Consider the following 16,798-nt stretch of genomic DNA (forward strand, 5'->3'; position numbering starts at 1 on the left):
GATACAGCTGCTCACTGCAAAATTCACACAATGATGCTATGTTTGGATAGTATCATAATGAAATTTTGGAAAAGAAAACAACGACCCCACAGAATTTCTTCGGGCCATGATGGATTAAGAATGATCATGCTTATCTTTTAGCCATAAACTAGGAAACCAGACAACACACAGCTTAAGACAGAAACAAATTAGCTGGCCTGTGACGTCCCGGCTTTCTGCCTGGAGGCACAACACAGACTGCTCAGCAGGTGAGGGGTTCCAAGCAGAGCGTGATGGTTCCACTGAGTTGAGGAAACAAACTCCAAGAGACTGCAGTGCAGAGGCTCAGGTGACGAATAACCATGAGGCAGAATTCTTCAGAAGAGAAAGCCATACAGAAAAAGAGCGCCAGAAATCATCATGAGATTCCCTCAGGCGTTCGTGGAATAGTAAGAATCCCACGTACAGAGTTAAACTTCATCAGGTCAGGAGAAGATCCACCAAGGAACTATGGACTGAACAGTTCCCAGAGCTCACAGTGGCAGAGAGACTTCCCCACTGTGACCGGTCAAGTGGCATGGAGCATTCAGAAAAGACCCCAGAAGACCTGGGTTACTCTACACTCTTCCTAATAAAGGAAAAACAGAAACTCAAATAACTTAGCTGCCAACAAAACAAAGCCTCTTTAAAGGAAGAGAACATAATCTCTATGCTTCAATCATGTAAAATTAAATGTCCAACATCCAAAAAAACACTGTTAGATATGCCAAGAGGTAAGAAAGTTACACCACAGGGATACAACCAGAAAATTTTAAGTCACAGGATAAATAACTGGAACAACCCAGTTTTCTCAACAAATAAATTGCAAGGAAAGGGGGTATGATGGATAGCTTACTGCAAACCAACACTCTTACTGAGAACTAGAACAGTCAGATTTAAAAAGAAAAAAAAAAGTAAATATAACTTTAAGATATGAGAGAAATGTTAAAACAATGACAATACTGAGGAGCCAAGATTCCAGAGGGGGAAGAACCACTGAAGTGTTGAGTTGCTTCTTTTTGGGGACAGTGGGTGATTTCTGAGTGATGCTTAGAATCTGGTGCCCTGATGGAGGGTCACTTCGTACAGAAAAATGAGCAGAGATTCTGATGATTTTGTAGGGCTGAAGGGACAACTTTAGAGACTTCAAAAGCCAAATTCCCAGTGTAAAGAAAGGACAGGAAACTACAAATGACATGTCAGGTGCTTCCATTCCTAAGGCATTTGGAGAATTCTGAAGCTGTGATAGGTAGCAGGCTAAAAAGCTAAGCAGAAAGCCTCTGGACAGCAGAGTTTCTGGCGGGCTCACTGAGGAAGAGACTACAATTAAGAGTTCAAGATACACACGAGGGCACTGGTCACTGAATCAACTGGAAATGGGAATAAGAAACAAGGCTGTATCTTAAGAAAGGACCACTTTTTATGTGACATCTAAAATGCCAGGTACACTGGTATTAAGAAGTATAAGCAACATAAAAATCAAGTGTATGTGTACTGCGATTAAAACAGTAAATGCAAGTATATCAAATATTGAAAGAAAATGTATAATCGTCTAACCTTTCATTAGTTTATTTTCCTACAACCATATGTAGACTGCTTAAAAACAAAATGGCATCAGTGAATCAATGTTGTGAATAAAGTCACCATATTTTATATTTATTTCAGCATGCTTAAACAAAAAAGACACCTACTTCATCTACTCATGATTTTAGAATGAGATGTTAGGAAACGGAAAATGTTAGTTGGTAAAGGCTTCATTTTCAATTTCAGTATTGCCAAGTATCCAAACATCACCTACAAAGAGATTACAGAACAGAAAGCAGATGTTCTGAAATGATTCTCTTGGAATCACTGTAATTCATGCACAGGCTTAATCAGGATTACTTTACCAAGGTTATCTTTATCAAGTAAGTTTGGGAAACAAAATAAGATACTCTTTTAAACAGAAGACTTTTAAGCCTTTAATGTCTTTTATGAGTCTCTGAGTGGAAGACATGGCATGAGGCGCTCTCTGAATTGATTTACCCATCACATTACAGTGGTGGCAGATACCTCAAACTATCTATGAGCTCATCACTACTCGGAAATCAAGACAGTCACTACACCTGCTGCTAAATCTTGTTATTTAGGAGATCCAACCAGTCAATCCTAAAGGAAATCAGTCCTAAATGTTCACTGGAAGGACTGATGCTGAAGCTGAAACTCCAATAATTTGGTTCTGGCCACCTGATGTGAAGAACTGACTCATTGGAAAAGATCCTAATGCTGGCAAAGATTGAAGGCAGGAGGAGAAGTGGAAGACAGAAGATGAGATGGTTGGATGGCATCACTGATGCAATGTGCTTGAGTAGGCTCCAGGAGTTGGTGACGGACAGGGAAGCCTGGCATGCTGCAGTCCATGGGGTCACAAAGAGTCAGACATGACAGAGCTACTGAACTGAACTGAAGAAATTTAAATACCAAAAAATTTAACAACTGTTTCAACATATTTGGTTTCCCCTATAAGCTAATGTCTTTTATTTTGTGCATTAAAAAGAAAAATTATTCTGATAAAATTCCACAGACTTTATCACACTGCCAAAGGCTTGATCAGGAGAAAGAAATTCCAAGATGCAAGAAACAAAAGAATTCACAGCCAAGGCTGGTCTTGGGATAACAGCCACAGAAGTGGCAAGGAAGTTTAAAATCTACTCCGTGTTTTGGTGGAAAAAGCCAACTGCAAGAAGTGAAAGCCCAGTCCCAACCTACGTTCATGTAAGAGGTCCAAATCCACCTGAATTCTGGAAGTCTATTCAGAAGCTAATGGAAAAACTGTGGTTTAAGGACACTTTCACAGTCCAGGGATCACAAGACTCCTACAGAAAACATGCCTCCCTGGCCACGGCCCCAGACGAGCTATGAAAGACACTGTAAATCATACAAGAACACAGACCGTCATAAGGAAGTCACTATGTGTAGAAATAGGAAGAAGTGGTCTTCAGTGAACTAGAAACAGAAAAATTAGAAAATAACTTTTAATAAGTATATTAAAATTTTTCAGTGATAGTGAGAGGAATACAAGTCATGAGACAAGTACAGGATAAAAAAAGTTTCTAAAAGTACTTAAGAGGATGTTTCTAAAAGTAACTGATTCTAAGGAAAGAAGTACACACTGAAATAAAAAACCCAACTGGTAAACAAAGCTAGTGTTCCTCCTGATGAAGAGGAGGAACAGTCAGAGAAGACTACATGAAATAAAGCATAGGAAGACAGATACAAAATTGCAAAGTATAAAAAGAAATGAAGCAATATGGAACAGAGAATGAAGACCAACAACAATATACAGACATTTATATTTAAAAAAAGAGAACAGAAAAGGAAAAATCGGAAGAAATAATGATTAGAAAAATTTCAAAACTCAAGCCAAATAAGAACTCTCAGAATGAGGGTGCAAAAACCAAGACCTAGTGGCTAAAAACCAACTCATACATCTAAGTATGTCCCTTGATATTGCAAAGCATAAAAACAAAACACACACACACACACACAACACTCAAAAGTAAGGGATGGGGGCAAAGATTTTAGTTACCAGAGAGAAGATACAGATAACCTATAAAGAAACAATTAAACTGATACCAGAATTTTCAATAACAACAGTAAGTATTGGAAGGCAATGAAATTATCTTCAAGGTGCTGAATACAAAAGTTTACATGTAGTTAAGTCATCATTCAAGAATAAAGGCAAAATATAACTATGCGTTCACAAATACACACGTGTATATACACATTTCACACACAAATGTTAATTCTGTATGTTTTTAATATATAAAGACTTCACAGCTCATACCACTACTGGAAGGCCTACCACATGTATTCATCAAGAATGGAATGGGATGTAAGAAGCATAAACGTAAATAAGTAATTAAATATGAACTTAATGACTAATTTGGGAGGGACTGAAAAGCCAGATAACTAAAATAATAAAAACAAATTACAGATAAATTACTGACACAAAAACTGAAAACGAAGAGATGGAAAAGGATGTATCTAGCAAGTGTACTTATCAAAGAAACCCATTTAAAGTTAAAGCATGAAGAGAGATCAAAAGGGAAACAACATAATGATTAAGATGAAGAAGAAATAACAATCATTAACTAGGATGTACCAAACCAGCCATCTTAGAACTATATGAACATATATGAATAAAAAAAAAAAATAGAAATGAGGTTGAGGTTAGGGAAATGAGAGAGGTGGTTTAAGGGTATAACTGCCTACTAGTTGATAAATAAGTCCTGGAGATTTAATGCACAGTACAATGAATTATAGATGATGCCACTGTATTATGAGCAACAAATGTGCTAAGAGACTAGATCTTAACTATTCTCACCACAAAAAAGAAATGACAACTATGTGACATGATAGAGGTGTTAGGGTTAGCTCAGGCTATAATGGCAATCAAATTGCACTTTAACTTGCACAATACACATAGCAAACAGATTTCAAACAAACCAACAGAAGGCAGACCAAAGGATATAGAAGATATGAGCACAATTAATAAGTCAAAGATATGAGTTAAATTTAGAACCCTGAAGTCAAGAAACAGGATACAAATATACTCAACCCCACAAGCAGTGCCTTTTAAGGAAATGTGGACTATTTTACAAAAGCTGAACTAAAATTATGTACATCAACATGGAGATCTTGAAAACACAATACTGAATTAAAACACACACACACCCCCCCCCAAACCAAAAACACACACCAAAACACCAAAACCAACTTGCAAAATATGTACAACATGACAGCATATTCCATTTGGTGCTCTTTGGTTACCTCTTTCTAGTGGCGATAAGAGAGATAAAAGGACCACTGGTTATCTGTAACTTTCTTTTAATATTTAAAAAAAAAAAACACATGAAGTAAAAAAAATTAAAATACTAGCATTTAGCACGGTGCATACATCAATGTTTGTTACATCGGTCTTATACATCACAGAATTAAAATAATCAGGGAAGGAGGCAGGTAAACCTGTAATTTTTTCTATACAAAGAGAACTTAAGTTCTTCACATAATAAATTTAGTAGTACAGAAGAGTGCCAGAAAACTGGCAGGGGGAATAAAAGAAAGTTCAAATATTAATATTTCAGAGCAAAGGTATATTAAGTTTGAAAACTACTGAAATCCAAGAATCAAATTGGAAATAGCACCGATCAGTCTGTCTTCTAGATTTAGAATGAGAAAAGGATTCAACTATCTTATGAGCAGCAAAGACAAGGACCAATGGCCAGTGTACTAAGAATAGTAACACCTTCTCGGATCCTACCTCCAAATTCAAGTCTGCTCAGAACCACAGAATGTGACCGTTAACTGTAAACTGAGTCTTTGCACATGGAATTAGTTTAATATGAAGTACTACCGGATTTGTTGCTGTTTAGTCACTAAGTCATGCCCCACTCTTCTGTCCATGGGATTTCCCAGGCAAGAATACTGGAGAGGGTTGCCATTTCCTTTTCCAGAGGATCTTCCCAACCTAGGGATCAAATCCACATCTCCTTCATTGGAGGAAGATTTCTTTACCACTGAGCAACCAAGCCTTAAATCCAATGACAGGCATCCTTATAAGGCTACATGAGAACACAGTCACACTGGGAAGGTGATCATGTGAAGATGGAAGCAGAGATGGGAGCTATGATGCTTCAAGCCAAAGGATGCTAAGGCTGCCTGCAGAAAGTGGCAAGAAAGAATTCTTGCCTGGAGCTTTCAGAGGCCAGGCAAGGGTTGACACTGATTTCAATGTCAGACTTCTAGCCTCCAGAACTGGGACAGGTAACTAATTCAGTCAGCTGCTAAGTTTTTCCTAATGATAAATACATAGTCTAGATAGATAAAGTTATTTTTTTAATGATGAAAGAGAAAAAAACCAAAAACAAAACCCTTTGCGTGGGGATTACATGTAGAACATTGTAGAACAAAGGAAAAGAAAGCAAATCTGAGAAATTCAGAAAAAACATACTTCTGGAAAACAAGTTCAATAAAGCAATTAATGAAACTTTTGGTGTCTCCAAAAAAAAAAAAAGTATAAGATAACATAGCCTCTATTATTAAGTAAGAGAGTAAAGTAAAAGGACAACAAGATGACACAATAAATATAAACTTAACTGTCATTCCTTTGCACTATGGGAGAACCAAAGGGCTGAAGGCAGTGAGAGAAAAATTAACAGCTAGCTAACATCTGAATACTTATTATTTGTGTTCAAAATATGCCAGTCACTTCAGGAATCTAATTTAATGATCACAACAATGTTGTAGAGCAGGTAGTAAGAGCTAGAAAAAAAGAAAAGGGAACAGTAACATACCAATAACTGGTATACTTAAAAGAGGCAACTGCAAACTTCAGAGAATAAAAAAACCAAGTGTCACACCACATTTCTTCCATAATAACAGAAGGAAACAGGGGTACATAAAAAACACTCTGAAGCACAGTCTGGTGCAGCGCTGCAATGGTAAAAATATTCTGTATTAGTGCAACTAAATACGTTAGCACTAGTCATGTGACTACTCAATACTTGAAATGGGGCTGGTGTGGGTGACGTACTGAATTTTTTAATTCTAATTTTAAATAGTTACATGTGGACAGTGGATACCATATTGGACAGCACAGAGTAAAATCAGTTATCAATAAAAAGGAAAGAAACGAAGATTGGCCACAACAAAACACAATAAACAATTGTTCTCTTCTGCCTACCAAAAGACACAAGAGTTTTAAGGGACAAAAATGACGATCTAAGAACAAACTGTGTTCAAATCACTGAAGAACCACAAATTCAAATTCAAAACTCACACAAAGAAATTCCTTCCTGGTCCACTGGGTAAAGACCCCGAGATTCCAATGAAGGGGACCCAGGTTTGATCCTTGGTCAGGGAACTAGATTCCACATGCTGCAACTAAGACCCAGTGCAGCCAAAAAAAGGGGGTATATGAAGATATTCAACACACGTTGAGATGTTATAATCAAAACCATCCTATATAAGTATACTTTTATGTTATTTCAAAAATCATATGGAAAACAAAACATTAAATTTATTTAAATTTAATGAGAAAAATACATACAACTAAACATTAGTATTAAGAAAAGTAAAATGAAAGACAACAAACTACCGGAAACAGGAGTCACAGTCACAAAGAGGATATAAATTTATTAAACTGTACTAAACAGTTTTTAAAAAATCAACACAACAGACCACAAACATAAGCAGAAACAATAGAAACATTTTGACCAAAATGCTATAAAAATTAATAGTTAATAACAAAAGCTTAAAAAGAAAAACTAACAATTTAGAATCTAAAAACTCAATTCTTAACTCCTGGGAAAAAAACTAAAAAACTCAAAGGCAACTTACAAATAGCAGAAAAAACACTTCCTTCACACATCAAAGGCTGTGGAATGCTATCCAAATTGAATGAAGGCAAAGAGGGTGAGAAAAACCAAGACCGCAGGAAGGAGTTAACAGTAAAGAACTGATCTTTGAAACGACCAATAAAATAGAAAAACTGCTGACAAGACTGATCAAGAAAGAGAAGACAAATATAACAAAGACTGAGAAATGGATATTAACTACAGATAGAAGGATATAAAAAGAATGCTTAATAAAAATCTGTATGAGTAAATCTGAAAGCATCTGAGAGATGGATAATCGTCTATAGAATAGATGCCAATCTCAGTTTCACCTTGAGTTCTAACAAATTTTAAAGAAATTGACCCTTCCTTTAAAATCTTTCAACATTTCCAGAGCACAGCAAACAATACTGTAAGTGTCCCAACTCATTTTCAGCTGTCCTACATTAAAATTGACAGTGACCTTCTAAAAGTATTGCCATTCAAACCAGAAATGTCTCACCACAACCATTTCTTAACATGGTTCTAAAAGTGAATCCCGACCAGGAAAAGGAGTAAGAAGTACATAACAAGGTGTCATATTGTGTGATGACAGAAAGCCAACCTAGAAAACTAAGACCAACCAACCAAAAAACACTGGTTGGAAGAGTTCAGAAAAGTGTTCAATTTCAAGATAAATACCTAAAAATCAACATCATTTATAAAATAACACTAACAGAAAAGATCTCATTTCACATGACCAAAATATCAAGAATATAGAAAACATGTTAAGAACTGAATGAAGAGATAAAATACTTGGATACATAAAGAAATTCTGTGTTCCCTTAACATTGTAACAGCATTACTTCTCTATGAAGGATTTCCCATTAGAAATCCAATGCAATGGTTATGGTGGAAGTCCACTATCAAAGTAAGGATCTATTCACCATTATCTGTTAATCACAGAATATCAGTTCAAAGTATTAAAAAAATTCTTTTTGCTTGAGGACAGTTGGTAAATAAAATATTAGAGCTTCTACTTCTACTTATTTTATCTCAGCCTTCCAAAATTTTGCATGTGCTTTATAATCCCATAAAAGTTTAGAAGCTACTGTTCGAAGTACTGGGTGATTTCTGAACACTCTACCACTAGAAAGTAAGCTCCATAAGGGCAATGACTTTCGTTCACCAAGGAAGCCCAGGTGTCCTGGAACACAGATGGGACCCAAAACTACTGAATAAACTTGCTTGGCAAATCCATCACCTCAAAATGAGAGAGGGCAATATACCTGCTCAGTATCACTAATCGAGGATCCATTGGAGACACAGTGAGCAACTAAGATAGAGAGTATGGCCTTTGTCTCCAACGAGGGCAGAACTCCAGCATAACTGCTAATATCAGCAGATGGTTTCTTTCCCAAACAAAAATGACTTCTTTGTCTTATTTCCCATGTAGCTTATTTCTGCATATGTCAGGAAGATTCTGTTTTAGACACTGGCACTGGAACCAAAGGGTCTTTTAGTATGCTCTGTATGTTTCCCCCTTATTTTAAATACATACAGGTACCTTCAAAAGTACACCAGTTTTTAGGCATGAACAGGAAGAAAACTACTGTCAGTCCCAACAAGAAGCCTTGCTACTTCACAGATACAAGAGTCCAGGAGGCCATCCTATAACCTCAGAAAAAGAGCACTATTTCTCCATGAGGCAGTGTTGGTAGGTTTTGTTTGTTTTTGTTAAAAGCATCGAGGGCACAGCCAAAACTACCTTCTTATACTCAACAGTAATATACTGTTTTCTTTGCTCTTCCAATATCAATTCTTCAGCCTTTCAGAAAATAATTTAGATTTATACAACTATTAATAAAAAATTGACTCCAATGTCAATATGAGAAACCCATCAAGTTCTTTTCTGGTAATGCAGACAGTCTGAGGAAGAGACGAGAGAAACATTAGAGCTTGATAGGTAATTTTCACTAATAATACTTTCCTTTTAAAACGATCATGGCAAAAAAATAAAAATAAAAACGATCACAGCAAAGACATGCAGTCCAAATGTATACTATAACAAAACAAGTCAAGCACTGAAAATCTACTGTCCAAATAGTAATCACTGCACCAATCACCCGCCTCTTCCTTGTCCTCAGTTTTCCCACTGACAAATATACTGCAATAGCGTTATCTTAAGAAACATCCCCCTCAGTCAAACAGGCTATTTCTCTATTCTCCTTTACAGAAACATTCTCTTAAAGTGGTATCTCTGATGGTTTGCTCAATTCCCTCCCTCCCATTCTCTCCAGAACCTAATCCAATCAGAATCTCACTCTTCTACCGCTAACAAAACTGTGTACAAAGGTCTCAGGCAACCTTGGCCCCACAAAACTGAAGGGTCAAGTCTCAGTCTTCATCTAATTTGATTTGTCTGCAGCATCTAACACAGATGATCATGCTTTCCTTTCTGAAACATTTTCTTCACTTGCCTTCTACATACCACATACTCCTTGTTGTCCTTCTATCTATACTTCACTAGTCATTCCTTCCCAGTCTCTTATCTTTCACGTCTCCAAGGCTTAGAATGAAAAAATGCCTCAAGGCTGAATTTCAACTAAGTTTCCCAGCATTCTCTGTTTTCTTCCTCTGCTGCATTCTTCTCCTCAGCACTTAACACTACTGAAAGTGGAAGTCCCTCAGCCGTGTCTGACTCTGCAACCCCATGGACTATACAGTCCATGGAAATCTCCAGGCCAGATACTGGAGTGGCAGCCTTTCCCTTCTCCAAGGGATCTTCCCAACCCAGGGACTGAACCCAGGTCTCCCGCATTGCAGACGGAGTCTTTACCAGCTGAGCCACAAGGGAAGCCAAATTTAACACTACAGAACATGCCATATACTTCATCTATTGTTTTACTTACAAAATTCTTACTCTAGTGAAATAACTTAGTGGGTAGAAACAGAAAATAAAACAATAGATGTTCATGTATTATTTTCTCTTTCTACCCTTTAGATTATTTCACAAGGATAAGAATTTTTGTCTGGTTTATTTTTAGTGTTGTATCCCCACTGCACAGAGCTCTATAACAGCTTATTGGAGGAGCTCAAAATTTTTTGTTGTTGTTGTTGAATAAATGAATTAATAAAAATAAAAGTGTTAACACCATCAGAAACCATGTACTAGTAAAACTCATCAGCCAGATAGATACCCCCAAGGCAAATTACATACATTTCATTTAATCTTCACACAACCCTATGAGATCTCTGACGCATTCTGGGGTGGACTGGGGTGTTAACATGCCCCAAACAAAAACTACTAAGTGGCAGTGCCACAATTCAAACCAAAATTTGTCCTCTTCAAAGTTAATGCTCTTAATCACTCCTTTTTTTTTTTTTACTGGAGTACTATTTCACTGGTTTTAGAATAAATCCAACCCTGCTATTTGAAAAGTCGGCAATTCAAAGTTTCCTGTAGATGTAAAATAATTTCCATTTTGTCTGTAAAGACAAACATTCGTTTAGTATCATCAACTTAAGAGATTTTAATGGAGATTCTTATTTAAAAGTAAAGGATTCCACATTGCCATTTTGTAAAGCATTCCACATTGCCATTTTCAGTGAAACAGTTAAGAAAGAAGACATACCGCTCTCCTTCATGTAATCGATGGCAGAACTCACAACCTCCTCTCTCCCATTTCTATTAAAAATCTCAAGCCAATTGTTTCCAAACCTGGCTGAGGAGTCACCTAGGAGCTTTCTAACTTTTTGAAAACGATTCCCAGGCCCAACTCCAGAGCAAACCTAACCAGAATCTCTAGGAAACAGGGCTCAGGAACCTAGTATCTCTTAAAGCTCTGCAGGAAGCCTTGTTAGTTAGCCAAGTGTGGAAAACACTGGGTAAATGAACCAATGTTGGCAAGGACTATTACCTCTATCTGAGCATCTGGCTCACTTTAACAAGGACCAGGTCTCACTGGTACTGACCTTCTTGGAAAGAGGCACAATGCTGCTGGGTCGAACAAGCCTCCGTTTCTTACAGCTCAGCACAGGACGGGTTCGGGCTGCCACACAGGTGCCATCAGTTGATGAAGAAACTAGATTCAGTCGTTGCTTTTTATGCAACTGTTCCTCAGCATCAGAGTTGTCACCTGGAATGTGGTCTGCCAAGACAGGCTGAAGGCTACACAAGGGGAAGGAAGAATATTTACTTCACAGAAGATGGAAAGAAACAAAGCCTCTAATATTGGTTCAACCACCTCTACTTGCAAATATTTACAGACTCAAACGAGTGTTCTAGAGCACAGAGATCACCTCTTGATGCTGATGTCTGCTAATCTAAATTGGGATGCAGTGTCTGTGCTTATTTGTAAGGCTCTTGGTGGATGTTACGCTATTGTGTCTGAAAAATGCAAAGGTCAGTAAGTGAACTCAGGAGGTTCTAAGGGATTTCAGCTTTCTTCAACAACAAAAACATAAAATTTTAAAAGTCTAAAAAAATATAACTGGTAAGAAAATGGTGAACTTTTGCAAGTGTTAATAAGCTGCCTGAGAACCAGTTCTAATGGTGAATCTTGCCTATTAGGGAAGTGTACTCACTGTTCACTTGCAGAAGGATTCCTTATCTTTCAAAAATACAAATTTACAGCCTTTAGGAATCTAATCTGTTCTAGAGTAGAGGATTTTACTTCTGGGGAATTCTACAAAGACAGAGCTAATCACAACAATTCATAATAACCTCAGGACTTTCAATTTTTCTCCCATGCCGGGACAATTTTAGGCCACAGTAAGTAACAGGAAAGTACATCAGCATGCTACTTAAAATACACTTGCTACAGTAGGAGGCATGCACAATATTATGAAGTGATAAGGTTTCTGCTTCTTTAAAGCAGCATTAGTCCTGGCTAGGGATAACTAAGCCTCAAACTCATCTTTTATAAGCCTGATGAGCATACAGAAGTATGCAGAAGAGATAAACTTACGTGTTAATAACTCCATTGACAGGTCTCAACGCTCCACACGATTTAGCAGACAGTGACTCTGAAGGATGACCAGAGGCACCGTGGTTTTCCAGTGGCTGAGAAACAGATTCAATCTTAATAGAAGAAAAACAAAAATATATCATCAACATTTAACCAATAGCATTAGCCTGAAAATCAGCACCATTTCATTTAAATGAAACACCTAAAATGTCTCACGAGCAGTTTGAGAAACAACTCATTTGTGGAACACAATTTCAGTATTTCTTGGATTTGTGACTCCTGGGCTGAAGTCTTCACAAATTCCAAATAAATATGTTTTCTGGCCTTAAAAAAAAAAAAAACAAAAACCTCATATGACTGAGGAAAAAAAAAAATAAAGAGAAACCAGTTTTTCTTTGGAGAGGAGAGGTGAGGAATTAAAATATTTAACAGACTAAGAGTAAAGTGCCCACTGAGAAGGAAATGGCCTAATGATTCCATGGACTGGAAGCACAGCAAAACAATTACATAGTAACAAGAGTCCAAGTTTTCAACCTAAAAGTCAAGAAGGGTATGTAAGTTCAGTAGCAAGACAATTAAGAATATATTTAAATATAGTTAATACCTGCTTAACCTCACAGAGTATGTTGGAAGCTTGTTTCTAGAAAACTATACTATATATATATATATATATATATATATATATATATATATATATATAAAATAAAATAAATAATTAATAAAATGTCAATGAGTAACTAATAACTATCTAATGCTACAGGAAGGAACTACTGTCTGGATTACACAAATCAAATTGAGTTGACTTTCAAACAATTTTTGAATCTGAACTGCATGGGTCCACTTATACGTGGCTATTTTTAAACAGTAAATATTACATAACTACACAGTACACACTCTGTAGCTGGTTGAATTTGGTGATGTGGAGGAACCATGGATGGAGTGGGCCGACTATGCATTACACGTGGATTAAATCCAGTGTTGTTCAAGAGTCAACTGTATACGCTTAAAATTTTAAATATAAAATGAAAAAAGGGAGGTAGGGGGAAAAAATCTGGAAAATTTTGAATTTTGCTATTTCAAAACAAATGATATTTACTAGGCTAAAGGAGGGCTACCCAAGCAGCACAAGTGGTAAAGAATCTGGCTACCAACGCAGGAGACCCAGGGTTCTATCCCCGGGTCAGGAAGATCCCCCGGAGGAGGAAACAACCAACTGCCACAGTATTCTTGCCTGGAAAATTCCATGGACAGAGGAGCCTGTCGGGCTAGAGTCCATGGAGTCACAAAGAGTTGGGCACAACTGAGTGACTGAACACACACCACAGGTTAAAAGGAGCAGGGGCAGCCAGTAGATGCCAATCACATGAAGCATCTGAGGTACTGGCAATAAAACCACAGTTCAGTTATCCGAGGGGTATCAGAAAATGGCTGCGGTCTCTGTCTCCTCCTTACATTCAAACTGACTTTGGGGTGTTTTGATGTTCCCTTTCCTGTAACTGCTATCACGATGTAGCAAAGCCAGTGTTATGATGCTGAAATTCTATTTATCAGTATTATTGAATTTCTTTTTTGATCTTTATACCCACCAGGAGAAAATACCAAAGGATCTGAAGACCTGAGAGCAATCTCAAGAAAGAACAAGAGATTGGGAAGCTAATTTTAAAAATTTAATACAAATCATCCAAAACTCTAGATCAAGGAATACAGACAAGACAAGACACATGAGTAAATCACAATGAGTAAACACTGGGAAAGTGTTCTGTCTTCCTTGTTGATTCCCTATACATTTACTGTTGTACCTTGAACAATCAATTATATTAGTCAATGACACCAAAATCATGGTACATTTAGCTCACGTACTCATTGCTTTAAAAGTCACACTGATTTCCTCTTGGAAAGTATGTGTAAGAGTTGTACTTTGGCCACCTGATGTGAAGAGCTGATTCACTGGAAAAGACCCAGATGTTGGGCAAGATGGAGAACAGGAGGAAAAGGAGGTGACAGAGGATAAGATGGTTGAATGGCATCACCAACTCAATGGACATGAGTCTGAGCCAACAACGGGAGATAGTGAAGGACAGGGAGACCTGGCCTGCTGCAGTCCATGAGGTCACAAAGAGTCAGACATGACTTAGCGACTGAACAACAGCAAGTTGCAAAGATGTCTGTATCTTCTGACAAAGTATTTTACTCCCTCTTAAAGTCTATCTTAAAGAAATAACAAAATGTCCCCCCAAATTTTATACATAAAGGCAGTCACTGCAATGACATGGATCAATAACCTAAATACTCAACACCTGAGGCATAGTTATAAAATGTGGTATACAAAATAAGAATATTGAAAATATCATAAGGGTTAAATCCAAAATATTTTTAATACAATTGTGGTGACTAAAAATGTACATACACAGAAAATGACAAGGTAAAAATAGTGTTGCAGAGGCAGAATAAGACGAATACTGAAGTTTTCTTTATATTTAGATAATATTTGTTTAAAAAAAGAGAGAGACAGAGATAAACCCAAATATCCTCCTGAATGCTAGTGAGGATTTACTATTCAGGGAACACCTCAAAAGGCCCAAACAAATATTAACATTATGGTACGACAAAGAACAAACGATTTAAAAATTCAGTCTGGTGTTAACTAGCAGATGGTAACTCCAGCCATGTTACAGCTTTCCTAGATTTCAAAAGTTCTGCTTTAGATGAAAAAGTTGCCTGCCAATGTGAAAATGCTATGACTATGAACTTTCTGGTACTGATCTGAAGAATCTGTCAACTTTATATTCACTTAAAACAATAGCTTTTAGCATTAAATTACAACAGAGACCTGGTTTATATATCTACATGTTTTCACAAAGTCCCACGGTTGACCCTCCATTTGATTAAGATTTACTTTCTAGAGATTATGGAGAACTAACCACCAACCAAGACACCTGTCAAGACAAAATGTTGCCATTCTTTAACAAAATCTCATTTCCAAACAAGTTTACCTTTCGTAGCTAATTAACCTATTGTTTTTCATGACTACAGGACGTATAGTAAATTTAAAGGGCATTAATCTTCAATGTGCATTTTATTGTTTTTCTTAGACAAACCTGAATTTTCCTGGGGGTAATTCAGTCCTCAAATTGAAACAGAAGTCAACAGGCAAAACATTATTTAGCACAGAAATGTTAGTCAATGATACAGAAGCACATACAATTAAGAGCAAGAAAGTCAGAGAAGAAATGTGCTTGGATTTCAGGGTCAACCATGTAAGTAAGTGCTGAATATTTAGAAGGGATCTGCTTAGAAACCCTGGGATATTCTACGTGTAATCACCCTCAAATCCAAAAGCAGGGCACTGGGGCAACTAGGTTCATCATCCATTCTCAAATTCAAAGAGCTTAAAATATTAACCCCAATCCTCTAATAGTGTTTCATCTAGAAAACTACAACTCACAGTCACATGTAATTTTACTTAGTGCTTCTTAAATGCATTCACATTGCCTTAAGAAAAAGTGAACACCCCTTATCTTGCAGACCAAAAGGCTTCAAAGACAGGGTAGAGAATTATTAACAAACACGTCACAAATATTAAATCCACACACTAACATAAGCTTGACTGTTACTATTGCAGTGGTTTACATCATTAGTATTTTCAGGACACTAAAGCATGAATCAGATACTTGTCATCCAATGGGAAAGTGTAAACAGGAGTTGTTACAGAGCTTCTTTCAAGCTTCATGTGATGTTCAGATACACTCTGATGGTACATGCATCTGATGCCAGGAGAGCAGAAAACCTGAATGCTATAGAGAGCACTTCTGTAAAACCCCTTTTTCTAAAGGAGAGCCCCAGGAGATTACCTTTTGGGGCTACCTTAGAGTTAAAGGTAGCAAGGAGGGTTACTGAAGTGATTTTTCCCCGATTGAAAGGGTCAGATGTACGGCATGAAATGATTAACACAGCACTGAGATTCCATTTTGTTATTCCTATAAAAACAGGCATCTGTTTGATTCATTGCTCTATCCTCTTGGCCAGAACAATTAAGTGTGACAAGGAGCCCTTAAAGAAAAACTAGATTAAATTAAGGTTTATTGGGGGTAGGTTTTTCTGGGGTCTGAGAACTCATGTCCACTAAATTTCTTTTACTAAAAAGCAGAGAAAGTAAAAGGGTAAAAAAATCAAAAGGCACACAACTTAAAAACACACACTAAATCTCTAGATGTGTAATGCAAGACATATGTGTATGTATCTTTTCTTTAGTCATTTAAGTAATGCCATACCATCATTTGCTTGAAATACCATTTTTCTTGGTCTAGAAAAATTAACAGTTCTGTTCTGGTTCGTTATTGCTTTCTGACAAACGTTATCAAAATGGAAAGAAAAGGCTACTTGGATATAGAGAATTCAACTTTCATTCTCAGGTTAAAATGCTCTCCATCTCAAATGATATCCAGCATAGTTTTG

General features: G+C 36.9%; 1 protein-coding gene across 3 annotated transcripts in view; it reads right to left on the bottom strand.

The window, feature by feature from the left end:
• Positions 1-16,798, bottom strand: part of KANSL1 (KAT8 regulatory NSL complex subunit 1) — a 165,978-nt gene that overhangs the window by 22,536 nt on the left and 126,644 nt on the right. For all 3 annotated transcript variants that reach the window (XM_052657700.1, XM_052657698.1, XM_052657699.1), the window contains exons 5-6: positions 12,344-12,456; positions 11,349-11,544 (exon numbers count right to left, since the gene is read on the bottom strand). In XM_052657700.1, the coding sequence (XP_052513660.1) occupies positions 11,349-11,544; positions 12,344-12,456 (309 nt within the window). The remainder of the gene's footprint in view (positions 1-11,348; positions 11,545-12,343; positions 12,457-16,798) is intronic.

The sequence above is a fragment of the Budorcas taxicolor genome, chromosome 19, assembly GCF_023091745.1.
Source record: "Budorcas taxicolor isolate Tak-1 chromosome 19, Takin1.1, whole genome shotgun sequence".
Taxonomy (NCBI): domain Eukaryota; kingdom Metazoa; phylum Chordata; class Mammalia; order Artiodactyla; family Bovidae; genus Budorcas; species Budorcas taxicolor.